At 41.9% G+C, this 22227-nt stretch overlaps 1 protein-coding gene across 2 annotated transcripts in view; it reads left to right on the top strand.

The window, feature by feature from the left end:
- LOC120956892 (ATP-binding cassette sub-family C member Sur) overlaps positions 1–21637 on the top strand; it is a 69082-nt gene extending 47445 nt beyond the window's left edge. The window contains exons 14-24 of one of the 2 annotated variants that reach the window (XM_049608104.1): positions 8614–9083; positions 9256–9513; positions 9615–9700; positions 13957–14231; positions 14408–14629; positions 14966–15123; positions 17644–18137; positions 18851–18978; positions 20463–20754; positions 20884–21080; positions 21169–21637. In XM_049608104.1, the coding sequence (XP_049464061.1) occupies positions 8614–9083; positions 9256–9513; positions 9615–9700; positions 13957–14231; positions 14408–14629; positions 14966–15123; positions 17644–18137; positions 18851–18978; positions 20463–20754; positions 20884–21080; positions 21169–21348 (2760 nt within the window). In that variant the 3' untranslated portion in view covers positions 21349–21637. Of the gene's footprint in view, positions 1–8613; positions 9084–9255; positions 9514–9611; positions 9701–13956; positions 14232–14407; positions 14630–14965; positions 15124–17643; positions 18138–18850; positions 18979–20462; positions 20755–20883; positions 21081–21168 lie in introns of both variants that reach the window. The other variant, XM_049608103.1, reaches the window with a different exon arrangement.
- The last annotated feature ends 590 nt before the right edge of the window (positions 21638–22227 follow it).

The raw sequence follows: 22227 nt of genomic DNA, 5'->3' as shown, positions 1-22227 counted from the left end.
GCTTGTTCGTTGCGGATGGAAAGTTTTATTTCGTTCCTTGGGGAAACAAATTCCGAAGAACGGATTCCGTGTGGGATTTTCGGTCCGAGAAGTCTCTTACACCATGTGCCATGGTTACAGTGGCTGGAGATGGGTTGTTAGCTTGGTATTTGAGGAAAGAAGTAACAGTTCAGGAGTTGATGAAAGTAGCATCCCTATTTCTCGGATGGACAGGTAAGATTTCATAATTGTTCGTCAAGCTTGACCATCTAAAGAATGCTGTCTAATGCGTTCTGGGTCCGATGCTGGCAAGAAATTGAGCAAGCGATATTGTGGTTTACTGATAACTGGGGTGGAAAAGACCTGTGTTTTTGTGTTTAGTTTAGCATGTTTTCATTTTGTATGTTTTTGGTTATTTAATCAGAAATTTTCCTGTTTGTATTGTTCTGTTAGTAATCAAGTTTTCTAGTACTAAAAAATAAGCTTCTAACAGACAGCTGATTAAATTCTTGTAAATGGGAAAAGTATGTTTTTGATTTAAGTAAAACTACTAACTATCGATGAGTTTGCAATGGTGAGCGCATCAGCTTTTACAAGACCGGAATTGAATGATTGGTTGGAGCGTTCAGCCCTAACAGGGGCTGATTATACATTTACTTTAGAGAATCAAAGATGAGAGGATGTCCAAAAAGCCATCTAGGCAAGAGTTTTACCGTCTATTGCTAACACGGTTTAATGTTCGTGCTCATCCATCATGGACAAATTCTGCACTACGTTTGGCTAAACGTCGAAGATTACGGTCCCTTAAAAAACTGCATCGACTAAAAAACAGCATTAATCAAATAAATTTTGCTCGCGCCTCCAAAATATATAAGCAGCTGAACCGAACCGCCTACGCCAACTACGTCAGGAAAATTGAAATCAATATCAAAAGACATCCCACATCATTCTGGAAATTTGCTAAAGATAAAGAATCCTGTGGACGATTTCCTTCCTCGATGCAGTTTGAGGGAAACACCATTACCGGAGACGAAGAGTTTTGCAATGCATTTGCCTCATATTTCTCTTCTGTGTACACCAACAATTCCTCGGTACCGTCAAACTCAACATCGGCTTTATCCTTCATAAATGATGAGGTTAATTTATGCACACCACTAATCAACGATGATGAGGTGGAATCTGCTATTTCGTTGTTGAAGCTTTCCTACGCACCTGGGCCTGACAATATTCCCAGCGCAATTCTCATTAACTGCAAGGCTGCTCTCATTCCCATACTGACCAAACTATTCAACAAATCCTTGCAATCGAAATGCTTCCCGCGTCTTTGGAGATCATCGTGGATGTTTCCTGTTTATAAAAAATCTGACAAAAGTAATGTGTGCAATTATAGAGGAATTTCAATGTTATGTGCGTGCAGTAAACTGTTTGAAAAGATAATGTCTCGTCATATGCTCCAAGCCTTTTCACCATTAATTTCTAATGTTCAACATGGCTTTATGCCGAAACGATCGATTGAGACCAATCTAATATACTTACTTAACTTTTGCCACTCCTATATTGACAAGGGCTTACAGGTTGACGTCATTTATACTGACTTCTGCGCTGCTTTTGACAAGGTCAACCACTTTCTATTGCTATCTAAATTATCAAAGTATGGTGTTCACACAAATGTTGTTGAGTGGTTAAGAAGTTATTTAACTGATCGTTGCATTAACGTTAAGATAGGAACTAGTTTATCTGCCACATTCCATAATTTATCTGGTGTTCCTCAAGGGAGTATATTAGGACCTTTACTATTTATTATATTTATTAACGATGTCGTGTTTGCTATTCCTCATGTTAAATTGTTATTATATGCTGACGATCTAAAAATGTTCCTACCTGTTAAATATTCTGACGACTGTGAAATGTTACAAGACTCGTTAAACTATTTTTCTGCATGGTGTTTTAATAATGAAATGTTACTTAATGTTAGCAAATGTAAGTTATCGAGTCGAGTCGCTTCTCTTCGGAGGTTGCTTACAGACTGAGTTTATTCTACCAAAAATATCCATTACATATGTGTTTCACGCATACTTCTAATTAGATCTAACACTATCAACGCAATACTACTTAACGCTATATCTAATAACCTATACAAATACTAATAAGATATTTACAACGTGGTAACTGCCCCATCCTTCTAGTGTTGATTCTCCTGAATCAACTTTAAAGCCAAAAAATTCGGAATATAGTTATTTGGAGATGATAAAATTTTTGACATTTGTTTTGTGTATTTTAAAGTTATTTTCATTTTGAACAGTGACACGTTTGTCATCTTGCACGAAATTCCTCTTAAATATGGGCTTTTCTTTCCCCTTGAAGACTTTATCTTTTACAAAGATTTCTTGCCCTACTTCTAACTGCGGAGGTACTTGCCTTAGTTTATTATGAGTTTTTAGTTGCTTGCTTTGAGCTTGTTTCAATTGTACAATTACCTCATCATAAATCCTATTTCTAACTTCGTCAATTTCTTCAACGGATGCTGGATTTTGAGAAATACCTAAAAGGATTTCTTTTGGAGTTTTCTTAGTTACACTATGTATAGTGTCGTTGTATTTTCCTACTACTATCGCCATACGCCTTTTAGTTGAGTAGTTAGGTTGCAGACGTTTTTGTATGCGATACATTTCGGTAATCGTAGAATGGAAGCGTTCTACTTGACCATTAACCTCAGATTTATTGCTTGGTGTGATGTAAGCTGTTATATTAAGGTCTAGCATTATCCCTCGAATTTCGGCTGATAGAAAAGATTTCTCGTTATCCGTTACTACAATAGATGGAATTATATATGATGTAATTGTTTGTTCGAAAGCTTTTCTAATATGAATCGTTTGTTTTGATTTAATGGGGATCATTCTTCCAAATTTCGAAAATTTATCAACACTTGAAAGAAAGCTTTCCCCGTCTATCTGGTATATGTCCAAGTGCAAAATCTCAAAAGGATGGTTTGGTATAGGTGTTTCCTGCAATTGTACTTTCAATGGGCGCCTATCATATTTGCATGTATTGCACGCATCGCAAACTTTAACCGTAGAGTTGGCAACCAGATTTACACACGTAAGTTGGCAACCGGCATACCCGGGTATTCCACACGTTTTGATGCAAAAAATTAACGATTTTCATAGGTAAACAATGCTTTCTATATTTTAATGCTGTAAGCAAGTAATGCCGACCGTATATTCTCTTCTATTTCATTTATTCATTAAGTTTTTTTCATTTTAATATAAAAATAACGGTCATATTGAAATTTGGAATCGCTTGAATTTGACTTGAAAATAAGCACAATACGAAAAGAGGAAGAAGAGAAACGTCATTCTCCATACAAAATGTATGGAATACCCGGGTATGCTGGTTGCCAACTTACGTGGTAAAGTTAAAAAAAAATCAAAATAAAATACTTACAGGCTGTTTAAAATTACAACTTATGCACCAAAAAATCATAAATTAAAAGTTGGGAGGCTACGGCAAATTTCAGGTCAATAAAAGCAATGAATCAAAAGTTATGGCAGTTTAAAGTTGAAAAAAATACCCGGGTATCCGGTTGCCAACTTAAAGGTTAATGAAATTTCTAATTTTTTGTGTAATTTTGGGAAAATAAAATTTCCTCAAAATTTTACGTTTGTTTTCCTCTATGCCTCGATGGGCCCTTTCGTGTTCAACTTGTATAATGTTTTCTTGTTCTTCTGTGTTCGTAATATCCTTCAAAATATTTTGCGTGAAACGTATCTTATACATTCTTGTGCTTGAATATTCTTTGAAGATATTTTGAAATTTTCCTAGGATTTCTTCTGAACAATTCAAACCGGTTAATTTATTAGGAATGAAGTATTTCTTAATAATATCCGTAAGAGACTGTTCTGTAAAATTGTGCATTCTAATTATTACTTTTTTGAACCCGGGAAAAGGATAGGAAACTAGAATATCCTCATTAGCATCCTTCTCTAACACTATTTGAAGCTTGAAAGCGTTAAGAGGAGCTTCTGTACATTCAATCATGTCTGAGCTGTCTTCTTCAGCAGAATGCTGAGTTGACGTTAGGCTAAATATCTGAACGCGACTGAGCGCGTCGGCAACCACGTTATTTTTACCAGGTGTATACACCATTTCGTAGTCGTGTTCCTCTAAGTAAGATTTCCAGCGCTTTAGTTTGGTATTGACGTTTTTTGACGATAGTGAAAATGTTAGAGGCTGATGGTCTGTTATGATTTTAAACTTTTGACCGTAGATGTAGTTTCGAAAAACTTTCAGCGACCAATAAATTGCTAACATCTCTTTTTCAGTCGCTGAAAAATTTTCTTCTCTTTTGTTAAGCGTTCGCGAGGCAAAATGTATTGGTTTATCCTTCCCCACTTCACCTTGACTGAGCACGGCGCCTATGGCGTAGTTAGAGGCATCAGTTGTTATCAGAAAGGGTTTGTCGAAGTCTGGGTACGTAAGAATATCGTTTCCCGATATTACCTGTTTCATACTTTCGAAACATTTTAACTCTTCTGATGTAAGTTCGATTGGTGAAGAATCAGAATTATTTTTTCCTCGTAAATGGTTAGACAAGGGTTTAGTTAGATCAGCATACCCTTTGATAAACCGTCGATAGTAGCCGACCATGCCTAAAAAACTTCTTAATTCCTTTGTGTTAGTTGGTTTTGGCCAGTTTTTTATGGTCAATGGATGGTATTATTGAATCCGTTCGTAGCAGCGGCGTACGTCCCGACACTCATTTTCTTAACGTACTAGATGGTTGCTATAGTTATTCACCGCGGCGTTGTAGTAGCGGGCTCAAGAAATGTGTTGCCATCCCTAGAATTTCATGTGAGCGCCGTACGTTCCCGCTACGAACGGATTCAATAATACCAGCCAATATCTTAGCTTGGTTAGGTCTTATTCCATCCAACGTAATTATATAACCGAGATATTCCACACTTTGACAAAGAAATTTCGATTTTTGTAGCTGAACTTTAAGATTCGCTTCTTCCAAAGTGGACAAAATTACTTTTAAGTTGTGGATATGTTCGGTTAAATTGCGTCCAAAAACCACAAGATCGTCTATGTAGACATAGCAAATTTTGCCTATGTGTTTACGAAACACATCGTCTATTGCACGTTGGAAAATGGCTGGCGCATTTTTCAAGCCAAATGGCATTCGTAAAAACTCATACTTTCCGCTATTAACAGAGAATGCTGTTTTTTCTATGTCGAGATCATTGACCTTAATTTGATGGAAACTAGAAGCAAGGTCGAGTGTAGTGAAATATTTATTCCCACCTAACTGGTCAAGAATATTTTGTATGTCTGGGATAGGGTATTTTTCAGAGATGGTTTTCTGATTAAGACGCCTATAATCGATCACTAATCGTAACTTTTTCTCTCCGTCAGAACATTCACTGTTTCCTTTTTTTTGAACGACCCAAAGTGGCGAGTTCCAGGCGGATCGTGAAGGACGAATAATACCATCCGCTAACATCTTTGAAATTTGCTGTTCCACTTCGTTTTTATAAGCGACGGGGTAGGGATAGCTTTTTTGGTACACCGGTGCATCATCTGTGGTTCTTATTCGACATTCGACATTAGTGGTACACGTCAGCTTTGAGTCTGTATCGTGAAAAGCATGACTGTGTTGGTTAAGAACTGTAACGAGAGATTCTCGCTCTTCTCTTGTTAGGTGTGCGATGTGTGTGTTAGATTCTACGTCAAGTATCTGATCGATTGTCACACTACTATACTCACGACACATTTTTTTCGGATAATAGAAATGCAGTGGTATTTTATACTTGCTATTGTCCGGCTTTGTGAGTTCGATCTCTCGGGCACGTGTAATTAAATTGATATTGTGTGCAAATACTATTTCAGTCCCAATTATGCCATCAAAAAAGTCGTGAAAGTTGTACACCACAAATTTATATTTTGTTTCTAGCACTGGAGAGAAAATATCAAGAAAAACTACTTGCGAAGCACTTCCTATCCCGGCAACACTTTTAAACTGTTTTGTTTCACTTCTAACTGTTTCACTCCCTATCACATTAGCCCACTTCTCCGAAATAATGTTTATATTTGCACCACTATCGACTAGGAGTTTAATAAAACCATGTTCTGTAGGCACTTTAATAAACGGTAACACTAACCCAGTGTTTTTTACCTTGGCAGGCTGTTGGTATTGGAGCCTGTCCCAAAAAAAGTTGGGCTACACTGAGCTGCCGTGCTATCATTCTCTTGGTGAGCGTAAGCTTGAGCCGGCCGGTTTTGATAATGCAAATGTGTACGCATGGTACGATCTACTTCCATCGGCTCTTGACGCGTGTGCGTTTCGCTCGGTATTGGTGCGTGCGGTTTTTGTTTCGGAGGGAACTTTTGTGTTGGTAGGAAACCTTGTGCCGATGTACCTTTTCGTAATTTTTCGAGCTCTACACAAAGTTCATATGCCTTATTCAAGCTGTCTGGCGCAGCTGTTTTAACTAACATTCCTAAGTCACTATTTAATCCCCTTATAAAACTATCTACGGCTTTATCTTTAAAATAATCTAAAAACGCATGGTTAGGAGAATTATACTTAACATTATTTTGAATGTGGTTTGTAATAAATGTAAGAAGTTCGTTCACTCTACCGAAGTATAATTCGATATTTTCATAGTTCTTACGCTTAATTGTAGTAAGTTCGTAATCTAAACTCATCAAATCACGACGATCACTGAACTTCTTCACCAACACTTCTTTGATTGCTGAGCAATCAAATCCTACATTACTGGCATGTAAAGCGTCCGATGCCGCACCAATTATTTTTCTACGCACTGTACGTTCTATTATTCCAAATTGCGTCGGGCAATTTGCAAATGCGGAATAGTAGTTGTATATTCCGTCGACATCCTCAACCCAGGTGTTGAGATGTTTCGGGTTACCGTCAAATTCCGGCAACATTTTAAGGATGTCAGGGACCTGTCCCATTTGTATGAAGAATTTCATTTCTTCTTGGCGTTGTTCCATCTTTTTTCTGACTAGATTCTAACTAGGTAGACGTAGATTACAAAAAAAAAAAAATGATCCAACGGTCTTTCACGATGAATAAATTAGTGCACCTATTCGCGCTACAACACCGCAAATCACCAGTTGGAAGGCAATAGCTCTAAGGCTGGGTGTCGTATTCTCTGGTTGAACAAAGACAGCTATAGGTAGCTTCACTCCAGTACTAGGAGCTTATACGTTTACTAATTTTTTTCTTTTAATTCGGGCGCCAGTTATCGAGTCGAGTCGCTTCTCTTTGGAGGTTGCTTACAGACTGAGTTTATTCTACCAAAAATATCCATTACATATGTGTTTCACGCATACTTCTAATTAGATCTAACACTATCAACGCAATACTACTTAACGCTATATCTAATAACCTATACAAATACTAATAAGATATTTACAACGTGGTAACTTGTAGTTGAATTACATTCTCAAAGAAAAAAAATCCTTTTATTTATAACTACAAAATCAATGAAGACAGCGTTCCACGTTTTTCTCAGGTTCGGGACTTAGGAGTTATTTTAGACAGTAAGCTTAGTTTATCTAGCCATTATCAAACTATCGTCACTAAAGCTCTTAAACTGTTAGGATTTGTCTTACGTGTCTCGGCCGACTTTAAAGATCCTTTCAGTTTAAAAACATTATACTGTTCTTTAGTCCGTCCCATCCTGGAATTTGCCAGTGTAGTTTGGTGTCCCCATCAAATCACATACATAGATAAAATTGAAAAAATTCAGAAAAAAATCACACGTGTTATGTTTCATCGTCTTCCCTGGTCAAACCAAATTCCACGTCCTTCGTATAATGTTCGGTGTTTACTATTTGGCTTAGAGACTTTACAGCATAGGAGAACTACGGCTCAGATAACCTTTATGCATAAATTATTAATTGGAGATTTTGATGCACCTGACATTTTAAAATTTATTTGCTTTTCTACTCCCTCTAGAGGTCTTAGAAGTAGAGAGCTACTAAGAAGCCCTTTTAGATCGACTGGTTTTGGTGCCAATGATCCACTGCTCAAAATGATTGATGTGTATAATAGGTTAGGGTTATCAGCAGATTTCAATCAATCAGTTAGTCAGCTGCGTCAGCATATTCAAGTTAGTTCTAGGGCCATACTTAAAAAAAAAAACTTTAAACTTGTACTCTGTAAGCATTAAGTTATTTAGGCAAACTGCCCGATAACTTTGATTTAAATAAATAAATAAATAAATAAATAAATAAATAGACTCGCTGTCCTATTCTTTAAATATCCACAGCTGAAGCTCAGTCGTGGAAAATTCGTTTTTTTGGTGACAAACGAAATTAAATTTAATTTTGATTGTTGTTTCTAGTAACTATAGTTTTGATTACTTATGTTGCATTTAAGCAAATGTGTTCATAAAGGACAATACATTTTAGTAATCAACTGCTTGAGGGACACTATTGGAAAAACGAAATTTTTTATCTGATCTCTTGTGATGAAAATTTTAAACGTATCATGCTATAAAGCTAGCTAACTAGCGATATTTATAACGAAATAAACTTTACGATCAAAACGGAGCTACCAGACCAACCATTCATTCCTTTCCCGCCTATTTTCCCCCTTTGCAGCGCACATTTTACTTCCCCCGGACGATGGCAAACCGGGCCCTGTTTGGATCACGCTTCTCGGCGCACGATTTTCCGCTGCCGATCGAAGACTGTCACGAACCAAACGTTGCCCTGCGCCGGCACTACTCCAACCGGCTACGGAAGGATTCACCCCCGTCGTCAACGGCCGTCGTCTTGCGCCGGCCTCCACTCGGACCAATCGAACATCCTCCCGGCACCGGACATCAGAGTGTGTTTCGTGCGCTGTCCCTGCAGCTGGGCACGAACGCAACGACTAGCAGCAGCACGGTGAATCAACGGCAGCAGCGGCAACCTGCGGTCGTCGTACGTCACATTTCATTCCCAACCACGCTGACCAGCTCGGGTGCGCTTGATGATGATACGCTGTACCGGAAGCGGCTCAACCAGGGCGGTACGGCGGCTCATCCGGGACAGCTGGTTTCTGCCGGCGCCCTGTCCGGACAGCGAAGGTACGGGGGCTTATGCGTACGGCATTTGTGCTGCCTTGTGGGCTTTGTGGGAAGTTTTGTTCCCGCTCATCGAATCGTGGGAATTCTTTCAACTGCTCTACGCCATCACTGACGTTCCCATAATGTGGGGTGGAGGGTTATTTCTCCATGCTCTTTTTGTTCCCTCTCTTAGAATGCTTGCCAGCACGGACGACACGGGGATGGACGGCATCGAGCCGAACCGGACAGGTGTGCTGCTGTACGGCCAGAATGAGGGCAGAAATAGTTGTGAGGATTTGAAGCGTAGCTCGATTGGATTCCGCATTCCAGAGTTCCTGCGAAGGATGTCACTGCGTGGCCGCCGGTTTTCGAACCCGACCGAGTTCGGCCGACCGTACCGGGAGCGGGAGGATGGCTCGCGAAAGTCATCACGCAAGACCAGTTCGCTAAAGTCGGTATGCATTCGCTGTGGATGGAGAGCCAGTTTTTTCCTAACCTTGGCCGTGCGTTATGCGTGCTCGTTTGTTCTTTTCATTTTCCGCCGTTCAGAAGCATTCCGAAGGAGCGACATTATTCGATCAAACGATTGCTTTCAACGATTTCGCGCCAAAGCGAGGATACGGAGGAATCTTCCGTTGGTAAGTGAACTGGTGAACTTTACAGCACAGTGGAATGCATGGGCTGGTTTTGATAATGGTAGCAATGTGGGTATTGAATAGTGATATAGAAAAAAAAGGTAAAGACAACGCGTCAATTGATCACAATTTTAACTCGCAGAACTTACATATATTGTGTTGTTTAAAGGTAAATAATGTTCGGAAACTTTCTTCTTCTTCTTCTATTTGGCGTAACGTCCTACGCGGACATGCCGGCATATAGGATTTCGATACTTAATTCATCATTACCACGTACCCGGATAGTCAATCCTTGCTACGGGGGGACGGTACATTCTGAGCTTGAACCCATGACGGGCATGTTATTGAGTCATTTGAGTTGACGACTGTACCACGGAACCGCCCTCAAAGTAAAGTTCAAGTTCAAGTTCGGAAACTTTGAGAGTTGCAAATGTTTCCATATTTGGGAATGTTATAATTGCGCAATGCATAAATCGAAGTGTTTTATTTATCTTCGTCTTCTTCTTCTTTTGGCTCAACAACCGTTGTCGGTCAAGGCCTGCCTGTATCACTACTAGTGGGCTTGGCTTTCAGTGACTTATTGATACCTTTCATAGCAGGATGGTCCTATGTATGGACCATAATGTATGGTCCTAAGTGTATGTACTTAAGTTTTACAATACGATAGCCATGATGGACGTGTTAAAACATTTAATTCATTCGTGTCAGAACATATATTACAGTACAACAATTTTTACTCAGCCAAAAGACAAAAGTACTTTATCATGTTTTTTGTGAGATTTTTTCAGTTATTCTTTTGGGTTTCCCACATAATTTTCTATCATACCCTTTCCGAATTTAGATCGTAGGCTGAAATTTCAGCCTGTCAGCTGTTTGAATCTATCAGCTATCACAGTGGGTTTAATATACAGGTGGGCTTATCCCAAGGTGTATGTATTTGGAAGGCTGATTTCTTTCGCTTCTGCTTTTGAATGAAGATTTTAAGAGTGTTTTGTGTATTCGTCATGCTGCCAGAAAGCCTGTTTGAGAAAAAGTGTTCACCTACCCTGTCAAAACGTGAAGTTCTTATTTGGTCATAAAAAAATAACCTATGAAACCACCTGGTACACTTTGACCACCTACATACACTTTGATTCTATATTCCGCCACCTGATCGCTTTAATGTACCTTGGGATGAATGAAAAAAACGATCTTGTTTAGCCAGTTTTTGAGCAGGTCCTAGAATCTAATTCTAGCTTAAAGGCTAAAATAATCTAGGGTGAAAATCGCAGGCTAGTTTTGTGTGTGGTTTTGTAAGAAATTTTAGGATGCTTTCAGCCTCCAACTGTCAGACTACATATAAAAAAGCTGACTAGAATCGTGAAGGTCCCCATTATTTTTTTCAAAGCAGTATCGATTTTTGATGGCAGAAGTCACCATCAAAAAGACAATGGCCAATCATAAAAAAAGCAACAGGTTTGTAATTCAATTACAAATATTTCCAATGAAAAAGGCACGAATTGGAGAAACATTGGATAAGATCAAAACTTGAAAATTTTCTAAAATTCATAAGAATTGATGATCGATTGCGGGTTGCATGATTACTGATAGAAACTTGATCAATTTAGCTAGGAAGATATAAACATGCTGCTCACACACTCGAATGGATGACATGTTTTGCGTGATTTCTTTGTTTATTTTATTTTATTTTTGAATAAGTTAAACAGAACTCAAAAATGAATTTTCGGGTTAGAATCAAGTGTTTGTTACCGGATTATGCCATTTTTCATCATTTTAGTCCAATCAAATTAATAAAAATAGATACATTGATTCAGAAATACGTCCGAAACCGTTTACTATTTTAGTTATCGTTATTTAAACGTCAGCCATTTTGCATTTTTTTAAAGAATTCAAGTCAAAGACAGCTGTATCATAGATTAAAATTTTTAATCTAATGTATTTCATTTTAAAATTGAATCTCAATAACATGTCGCATTCCATTCCTTTGGTAGCTTCGATTACACTAAAGAGCAAATCCAGTTAGCACAACAAAAGTCAAGCATTGTGTGTGGTAAACATTCTTGCATCCATGCGGGGCCCTTCACTGCGCATCAAGTAGAAGTAAATGCAAGTAAATGCCCTTATTCCAAAATAAATATTCATTGATGGTCTTTAAACCAGAAGCACTTATATCGTAATTACCTTGAGCAAACTGCTGAGGGAAGCGACAAATAAGGGTAAACCAAACAACTAGACTGTGCGCCTTGTTCGTAGAGCTTCTTGTTTTTCGCCCATTTTATGCTATTGACAGACTTCCGAAGGCGTACGAAAAACCATATCATGTGGTTAGTGCAAGATCCGTTGCCTTTTTTTATATTTCCCACCATCTTCTGTGCGCTGCCTGCACGATTATGCTTCCGTTTGGCGCACGTTCAGAGATTTGCGTGCTTCGCAAAACATTCCACTTGAAGCGCGCACAGGAGCTACTACACTTGCGCTTCCAACTGGATTTCCGACACGCGCTTCCGCGTTCCGCGGACGCACTTGGCACAAGTGGATTTCATCGATTATGCATTCCCGGACGTGGTTTAAACACCAGATTGCAGTGTGGGTGCAACCCCTCCCTGCATCCTGTCTGCTTTTGACGATCTTGAAGTTGATTTCCGCGGGATTAGCTATGTCGGTGGGGCTGGGACGGGTGGCGGATATGCATGCGATTTCCGCGTCACGCCAACTGAGGAGGGCTGTGTGTTGTGCGGTGAAAGAAGTGTAACGTTCAATAATCCGATTTTGACATGCCTCGATTCTACGTTGGCATGCCGTTGCATTCGACGAAAAAAAAAAATGAAAAGAAGTAAAACGAAGTGAAAATAAAATGCAAGCGGGAATGTACGCCGGTTCGCTCGTACGCCAATCTGGCTGTCGCGACTGCCATCGGAGCGATAGAGTGCTTTAGCATAATCGAGCATTATGCTGCCAGATAAGAAAGGGGAAGACGTGGTAGAGGGAAAGGAGGATAGAAAAGTGGTCTCACTGACGCCGGGAATTGTTGCGGGCCATGCGGGATATTTCGGGGTCGCCGAGTGTACGCGATTGCATCATAAATTGGAACGTCACCAAGTTGTCGCAGCTAGTGCGAGCAAGCGAGTGAGGGATTTAGCGTTTTTGGTTGTTGTTTTTTTTTTGTCCATTTTTATCCCGTCCCGTCTTCCCATTTGGCCTGAGAAATTTAGCACAAATAGGATAAAGTATGCGACAGAAAATTACCACCAGAGACTTACGCTCTCGAGTGCACGCTATTGCATTTAAGCGAAATGTCATTGTTGAACCAAACTGTCGGCAGTATGGCTGTATGTGTGTGAGTGTGTCTGTATGACGTCTATGTGTACTTATTCGCTGTGGTTCGCAGACAAAAGGGGAATTTTATAATTCACGAATCATGAGCATTGTGTTAAGTTGGTTCATAATTTGGCGAGAGTCGTGCGATGCTGCAAACAGAGTTTTTGTGCCGTTTTGGAGCAACATGTATTAGTACATTTTGGTGGATAAATATTATTGATTTCAAAATACTGTAACAGCTTTTATAGTTCAAATTTTATAAAAAGCACATTAATATCAACACATTATGCTCTGGATGCTTATTATTATTATTATTTATTTTGTGTATTTATTTCATCCATCATACATATGGTGAAAATAATCATTACAGCAAAAAAATGAAAAAAAGTTTTGAAATATGAATAGCTTAGACTTAAATAATCTTCTAAAAATTGTACATACATGTAACTTAATACATGTATACACGATTACTTGAATTTGACAAATTTAATAATGATATTTTTTGCAAAGAATTTTCAGTCAGATTCATAAACTCTACACTGTCAAAAAAGACAAAATTGTGTTTTATGGGTTTTGATATTTGATATTTTATTAGTTCGATTCAATTCGATCATGTTCTATAGATAAATGATCAGAAAACTTTTGAGATTTATTAAAATAATCCCTAATTCTCCTTTTTTCGAGTGTGATAAACTGGCTGAGTACTAGAATATTTTTCGTATGATAACTTGCTTACACAATAACATGTCACATGTAGAAACAGTTAACACAAATTTTGAAACAGCTCAGTTAAGCTATAGACCACCCGAGCAATTTCTAACTCTTTAAACCTTGAGCGGTTTGTAATCCTTTGACCCCACTGCGCAAACGAAGACCACCAATTCTGTACAACCATGCGAAAGCATTGCACAAATCTTTCCGCTAACCTTCCCCACTTTCAGATTACGGCGAAGCCGAAGTGTCCAACCGATTGATCTACGACGACGAGCGCAAATACGGCCGCATTCCGGCCCGAATGTATTGGCTGTATCTGATATCGTGCGGTCCGCGCATGGTTGCCATCTTCTTCCTGAGCGCGCTGGCCCAGCAAGCGCTCAAAGTGTACACCGACTTCTGGCTGCAGGAGTGGACGGATCAAACAGCGACCATCTCGACCATTGTCGTCCCGGCGAATGGCACGGTTGCCGATGCATCTTCGCCAACCAAACCGTTGGAGGTAACTGCTTGGTGCTTGGTGTAGTATCGTGCACACGATTGGCTAAATTTGACTGTCAATTTGCATACGAATTGGTCGGATGTGATGATGATTGTCGTCGCCTCATGTAGCGGGTGGTAATGGATTGTTCTTTATTTTCGGTTTAAACACACTCCGGCACACACACACACACGCAGATACGGCGCCATTTCCACGCGTACGTCGCACTGTCCGCTGTGTGTATCGTACTGGCGGCCATCTCCGTACCGGCCGGACAGCGGGCGGGCAGCAACGCCCGGCGGAGGTTACATCGGGAGCTGATTGCATCGGTGCTGCAGAATTCCATCCATTTCTTCCAATCCGTACCGCTGGGGCGGATCATGAATCGGCTCAGCATCGACGTGGCCGTGGTGGATAAGGTAAGAGGTTGTTTCGGTCAAGATTGCCGTTCGATTGCTAAACCACGGGAACGCACGAACAGCAAGCAGGCAAGGATTGCAAATTGATCCATAAATCAGTGCTTGGTATGAACCCCGCTTCCTGGACCCTGGACCCTTTCTTTATCACTTCAAATAACGACTCAATCTGCTGCTGCTACTCTACAGCTTCATTCTGTTCGTATTACACATGCACATTTAACTCGCTCTCTCTCTCTCTCTCTCTCTCTCTCTCTCTCTCTCTCTTTCTCTCTCTCTCTCTCTTTCTCTCTCTCTCTCTCTCTCGTTTGCTCTGGATCTTCATTTACCTATTCACAGAAAATCGCTGCAACAAGTCAAAAGCTGCTACAATTCATTCTGCTCTGCGTGTGTGCCGTGCTCATAAATAGTGTCGTGACGCCGTATTTCATCCTGTTAACAATACCAATTTGCGGCATATACTACATGGTGCAAAAATTCTACCGTGCATCGTCCAGGTAAGTAGTATTAAAGGATTCATCGGCTGCGCTGCCTCCGGGGACCCATCTCGTACGTCGGTATTTCGTTGAGCGGGTTACCAAACATCTTCCCAGGCATGTCAGGATTGCGAAAGAGCTTGTTGGCTATGGTTGTTGTGGGATACAGTTTTAACAAACACTGCCTTCAAAGAAGCGTTCAGATTCGGACTAGGACAATTAATCTGTATGGTTGGAGCCACAACCTCTGCGTGTTTGGGTTGGCTAATGGTTTGTCATGGGAATACATTTTTATACATTCATGACCATTTGTTTCGTTTCTATGGTCGTTGCATCGTTATGTTCTTAACGTTTGTACAAGGACACAATTGGGATACTTCAAAACATCTACCCATCTTTGGAGCTTTTCTCAAAAAAAAAAACAAACAAACTTTATGCATATTATATGCAATAGCTACGACTTACGAATTCAAAACAATTGTACCCATCACTTAAAGTGCTTTTAATCTCACGTGCACGTAAACACATCCTCACCTGAAATACGCCAGCAACACAACTTTATAATCAGCAACTCGTTTGCAGCCGGGTTCTGTTTTCTGTTTTCTCAGCCCAGCACACAGTGTCGGTAACAACAGAGTGCAGAAATGAAGTTTCCCATCCGTTGACAACCAATTTATCGTATGTGAAACATTTACTTACCGAATGGGGAGGGTTACGCTACACACTTTGTCACGGTTGCACTTTGCCATCCCTTGGGGGAAGGGAGAAGGAGCACGCCGAGTTGCACATGTAACCGGTACACATACACACACATACGCGCGCGCTACTGACGTATCTTACCATCGTCCGGAAGCCCAGGCACCGGAAGACAGGTCGGGGGAGCAAAACACATAAGCAGAAAGCACAAATGCCGAAGCCAACGAACCTCCTCTTCCGGGCGAAGTTGGGCGAAGAGCTGAACTTCGGCCTGCATGTCTGTTGGGATAAAGTTCTACACACTCGAAATGCAATGAAAGGTGCAGAGTTATCTAATATCTAAACCTCTGAAGGACCCGCTGGGGGCAGTATCGGACGTGGAAGTGAGACCGAAGCTCGCTTTTTGATGCAACGCCGTTCTTTTCATTCCTACCCAAACGCATGGATGGTGTCGTTGGTGAAGTTTCCCGTTTGCTGAAGTCGTTGATTTATAATTTGTGAAGAAAATTCTCATGCAGCGTCGTGGTCCGATGCAACGGTGGTCCCCTGGTGTGGGGTGATATACAAATTTCCGGCTCAAAAGCTTGTTTAACTTTGGTGAAATTGATTACGGCACATGGACGGGGACGGTACGAAAATTGACAGTCAGGGAATTGGTTGCCGCTGAGTTGGCATAAATTTGTGTGCTCAGCGGCTGACTGATACGGCTGCGGTGGCTACGGTCTGTGCCGCGTCGTATGAATATCATCACATTTGATTGTTCCGGATGTACGGTTGTGGTGCTCGTGCTGCTTCTCTTGTTACGGTGTGTCAAGCGTAATTTCTCTCACTTGCAATAGAAAGTTGCCCTCTGGTGAAATAAGAACACCCCCTGTTCTTGAATTCAATCATAAGAGATCCAATCCTATGGACTGTGTGTGAGTGCGTGGCTCCTTGTGCTGAGAGGAAAATTCTCCCACAGATAGGGCAAACCTTAGAAAAAGCTGTGACCCCATGCTCAGTTTGTTCTTGAAAAATAGTTAAACTTTAATCCTGCCGTACCGTGTTGGCCGTCATTGGAAGGTGTGGAGCAAAAAATGGTCTCTGTAAGACACTAACGATGTTGCAACGAAATGGAAAGCGAATGCAGTGTAGCTTCGAAGCAGTACGCCTGCACTGGATTATCGTGCAAGTGTGTCTGTCTCTGAGTGTGTGTGTGTCTCTTGCATTGCAGGAACAGAGACACCCAGGATACATAAGTGGTATCGTTAGGATGCTGCCACATGTTACGAGACATGATCTATGGTAGGTCGGTTCGGAGTACCGCACACCAGAACACGTGTTCGATGGTTGTCCCGAGTCAGCCTTTTCTGCAGCTGCTCGGTCCACCGACAATTACCAAAGAAAATCAGAAGATATGGGTGGCTATTGGGCTATAACCTTCGTTGCTCTAACGTTTGCTGCGTTCGACGCGTGACATGGGTTCCCTCCGGTAATGGCGTTTTGTAATTTTGAGCTCACCAGGAAGTGACGAGTTGAAGTTTGCACAAGTTTAGTGTGCTTGGGGTGCCTGTTTTTTTTTTACAAACCGCTCTCGTGTAACGAAACGATAAAGATCTTCTTTGGTTTTGTAATATGTTTTTGCTGGTCAGAATGTATGGTCTTCTCGAGAACGACACAGGTTAGGAGCTTCCAAATTTGACCCATGTTTAATTAACTTTGATGAACTGGAATGCACAGTACGTGTGCGGTAGAAAAGGTATGGAGTGACAGAGTTTTTTTTATTGATGTGTGTGAAAAAAATAGTAGACATAATTTAAGATTAAACAGCTCTCCAATAACCGAACGCATCCTCTTTCTAACCAGGGAGCTGCAGCGCATCGAAAGCATGACCTATTCCCCGGTGCTGGCACACTTTTCCGAAACCATCGAGGGCGTTACGACGATCCGTGCCTTCGGCCAGGAAGCACGCTTTATGGAGGTTTTGTTTAAGCGCATGGAGGCGAACAACGTGGCTCAGCTGGCGCTGAACTGCAGCAATCGGTGGCTCGGCATCGCGCTGGACTATCTCGGTGCTATCATTGTGTTCGTCGCGATCCTGACAGCGCTGATTACGGCCAGCCTGCGACCACAGTCGACCAGCTCGTCGTTGATTGGGCTGGCGGTCAACTACGCGATGCTGGTGCCAATCTATCTGAACTGGGTTGTGAAGCTGTTCGCCGAGATGGAAATGTATGGCGGTGCGGTCGAGCGAATACAATCCTTCATCGAGTGCGATGTCCAGCGGCGCCGGCTGGACTGTGGTCACCGGGGACGTTCGTCAAGAGTGGTGCAAGACACCGGTGTGGTGCCGTTTTCATGTAAGTCTCTTGGACTGGATTAAAATTGATTCCTTTCAGCAATTCCTCCTGCTCAGCGAGCGTTTGGCAGATGGATGTTACTGATGGAAGAATATCTACCGAGATGTTACTACGATGTTTAATCTTTGATGAGTTATTGTCTGTGGCGGTATGGTGTGGGGGCCTGATACGGTAGGAAAAAGGTCCCAATGCTTCATCGATGGTCATGTTGTGTCCGATTTATTATCGGACTGGTGCGTTTCGCATGATTGGTTTTATTCCCCAGTAACGGCTCCATTCACTGGCTGGTTCAAACAGTTCCGCACACAATCAAACTTCGATCAACTACAGCAATCTTCTATTATTTCTCTAAGATGACAGAAAATCACTGCAGCTTGTTACATGTTGCATGTTTTATGAAGATATTTACCGGTGACCGAGATGATGCCCGGAACGCAGACCTCACATACCAACGTTGGCTTTGTGCAAGTTCCGATCATCGACAGATTTATTCCCACGACACACCCTGTGCTTATCGATAACTTTTTCCGGTTCGGATATGCCACTAACGGAAGGTAGTTCAGCATTTCCTTGGTGCATGCCGGAAGCAGAAGCGCCAGGAATATCTTTCAACTTTCAACATCCGATCCGGTTCAAGAAATATCAGGAACTTATTGCAACTTACACATTCATATTTACCTCATTTTCTTTCTTCCACTATGCCTGTAATGCAGATAAAACTGTCCCAATATCTTGGCCACTCCGGGGTGTCATCGTGTACGATGGCGTCTCGCTGCGCTACGAAAATCAAAAGGAGAACATAATCACAAATTTGAATTTAACAATCCCGGCAGGTCAACGGGTAAGTGTGAGGGGATGGGGAGGGCGGGGGGAGTTGCGAAGCACGTAGGGCATAGCGTTAAACAAAACACTACACTCGCTTTCTCTCTTCTCACCGCCTTCTCGCTCGCGGGTTCTTTGATTCTATCGTTTGGCTGAAGGAGACAAGAACAACCGTTGTAACAAGGCTCTCGTCATCATTCCACCTCACAATGTCTCAAGTGGCATCCCTTTGCCCGCACGTACTTGTGCGCACCATCCGGCCCTGCCATCATCAACAACGTAGTACAATTAATTATTTAAATGACTACTTTTACATTACCCAGCGCGCAGCTTGGTACGCCACAGTCGAAGCGATGGAATGTGTTCCAATAGCTTTTGCAACCGTTGCTTTCGCGCTGGGGATAGGGAGTTGCCCAATGGACCTCGACCCAGGGATCGTACTTCATCGCCACAGTTAGGGAGCGGCGGGCGGCATGAGACTAGTAGCAATAGTTAGAAGGTGCCCCCGGACTCACAGGCTAATGGACTGCTCGGGTGCTTTGAATGCTAGCTTCCTTGCCCCGTTACCCTTTCAAGCTTCACTCTCAACCGACCGTTGCGGATGAATGTTTAGTAAGAAGCGATAGTTAAACATCCTGGTTGGTCGAAACAGTGGCTGGCCGAACCCCAACCAGGACGATGAGCGTGTGGATGAGAATGGTAGCAGAACGATACCGGGCGGTTGCAGAATGCCAATGGCATTCCTGCAGCAGCAGCAGCAGCAGCAGCATGGACAAAGTGTTGTCTAGCGCAAGGGTGCTAGGCGCAAGGAAGTGTAATTTCTGCAACAAAAGCGATGCAAAACAGAGAAATAGTAAATAAATGACTTCCATACGATACCAGCGTTGGTCCACCAGCGATGGTCCACCGGTTCCTTTTTCATGTAAACCCCGAGCAAAGGGGAATGGTTGGCCGATAGTTCCGAGAAACAATCGGTAGCGCTGCCGTAGTGTGAGATACTTAAGGTAGAACACCAGTACCACGAACAACAACACACATTCTTGTACAACCCGGGTGCGAAATTGATGACCAGGAATTAGTTCGTACACAAACCGGGCAACCCTTCCTGCTTCTTTTCCCTGTCCTGTTCTCGCCCTGTCAAAAAAGCGGTAGTTTGTGACAAATCTTGAAATTAAAAACTAGTTTGCCTCTGTCTCGTAACGGGCGAGTTTTGCCGGGGTAGAATATCTAGAGCAAGGGTGCAAACACTAACGAGCAACTAAAAACATTGCCAATACCATCAGTGGCACACTTTGCTTCTCGCACTCTCTGTCTGTGTCCCCTTGGGTGTTCTCGTTCTCGTAGCATACCAATCGCCACAGGACTGGCCTGTCAATGCTGACAATTCGAACGATTGTTTTCCATTTCCCGTTGGTGTCACGTTCGAATTCCATCCAATCACTTTTTCATTTCGTTACATTCTCTCCCTGTTACGCTCTGTTCCTTCTCTATCTCCATCTGAAGCTTGGCATCTGTGGGCGCACTGGAAGTGGGAAATCATCGCTAGCGTTGGCCCTGTTCGGAGCGCTGGAAATTACGGCAGGTCGCATTCTGATCGATGACGTTGACATCGCCGGACTGCACACGGATGAGTTGCGTTCGCGGCTATCGATCATCCCGCAGGAGGTGATGCTGTTCGGTGGCAGCGTGCGGGAGAATCTCGATCCGAGGGGCCATTTTTCGGACCTGGAGCTGTGGAACTGTCTCGAGCTGGCGCAGCTTAAAAATGTCGTCATGTCTTTACCGGACGGGTTGGGTAAGGGGTGAATAGAGAAGGAGTCAAACAGAGATTTTCTCCTCTTCCGGATTTTTGTTGTTGTCAAACGTAATTGATATTAACATAATTTTACATGTACCGTGCCCTTACATGGATTTGTACCTGCAGACACGCAGATATCAGACGATAAGCATTATTTTAGCAGCGGCCAACGGCAACTGTTCTGTCTTGCAAGGGCCATACTGCGCGGTTCAGTTTGTCTGGTGCTGGACGAGGCAACGTCGTCGCTCGACACGGAAACGGAGAAGCTAGTCCTTCAGGCAGCGAAGAAAGCGTTCAAGGGACGGACGGTGATCACGATTGCTGTAAGGATGGATGGTTCTAGGGAAGGTTACGTTGGATTTAATTGCAATTAATGTGTTTTCTCCCTTACACTTTCGACACTATCGATAGCATCGGCTTCATTCGCTGGTGGACTACGAACGGGTTCTGGTGCTAGAGCAGGGCCGTATCGTTGAGGATGGATGTCCCCGGAAGCTAGCTGGTAAACCGGGTAGCAAATTTGGAACTATGCTGAAAGCAACCGATCACCAGCAGCACGCGATAGTGGAAGACGATGAAGCAAAACGGTAATGGATCGCACCCCGTGAGAGTGTAATTAATCGTCTCTCGTTGTAAGATGCATCCCAAGCGGTGTAGTTCAAGCAACGATTATACAGTGTGCCGATCGCGAAATGGATGCTGTAAACGGAATATATCGTTTGCCTCGGTGTTACCATAGACAGATTGTTGAAATTATAGCAAAAATGTACATTTTGATGATTAGAAATCGAACTCTAAAGTGATATGTAACTGATTAATCAATAAATTGGTGGTCCAATATAACAAAATTTGTAATGGATATAATGTTTTGTTGTGAACTATTATTTGAATAAAATTCGAAATCATGACCCTGCATTCCACATCGCCATCACCAACGACCTTGGGATTTGATATTGGCATTCGGGTTTGATGAATCTAATAAATAGGTTATATTTAACTCACTCCGCAATTATATTTTAGATAATTTCTGTATCCATTATCTACTTTTATTTAAATATTTTTAATGCATTTTTTGAAAACAATTTTTTTTTTGATAGTCTTTACATTATGAAGTGTCCTAACTGTTATGAACTGTTTATCCAGCAGTAGTTCGTGTAAGAATTGTTTCAAAATACAATTCAATTGTGGAAAAACGTTGAATCACTTTTTATGCGAATCATATTTTTCCTTGGCATAACGACCTATGCCAGCTTGTACAAGCTTTCGAGATTTATTAAATATTATGCAGTCGGATGACTGTACTTGCTACTGGAAGACGGTCCATACGAGTCTTGAATCCACGACGGGCATAGCATGTTGTTATGTTAGGGTAAGTCGTGCGAGTTATTCAGCCGTACCGGCGAACTCGTTCGACGAGAAACAGCTGTACCGGCGAACTCGTTCGTTCCTGGGAACGTTCGCCGCGACGCT

The sequence above is a fragment of the Anopheles coluzzii genome, chromosome 3 (assembly GCF_943734685.1).
Source record: "Anopheles coluzzii chromosome 3, AcolN3, whole genome shotgun sequence".
In the NCBI taxonomy this organism is placed as follows: Eukaryota; Metazoa; Arthropoda; class Insecta; order Diptera; family Culicidae; genus Anopheles; species Anopheles coluzzii.
Note: the sequence above shows the minus strand (reverse complement) of the source record. Positions and strands in the feature narration are given on the sequence as shown.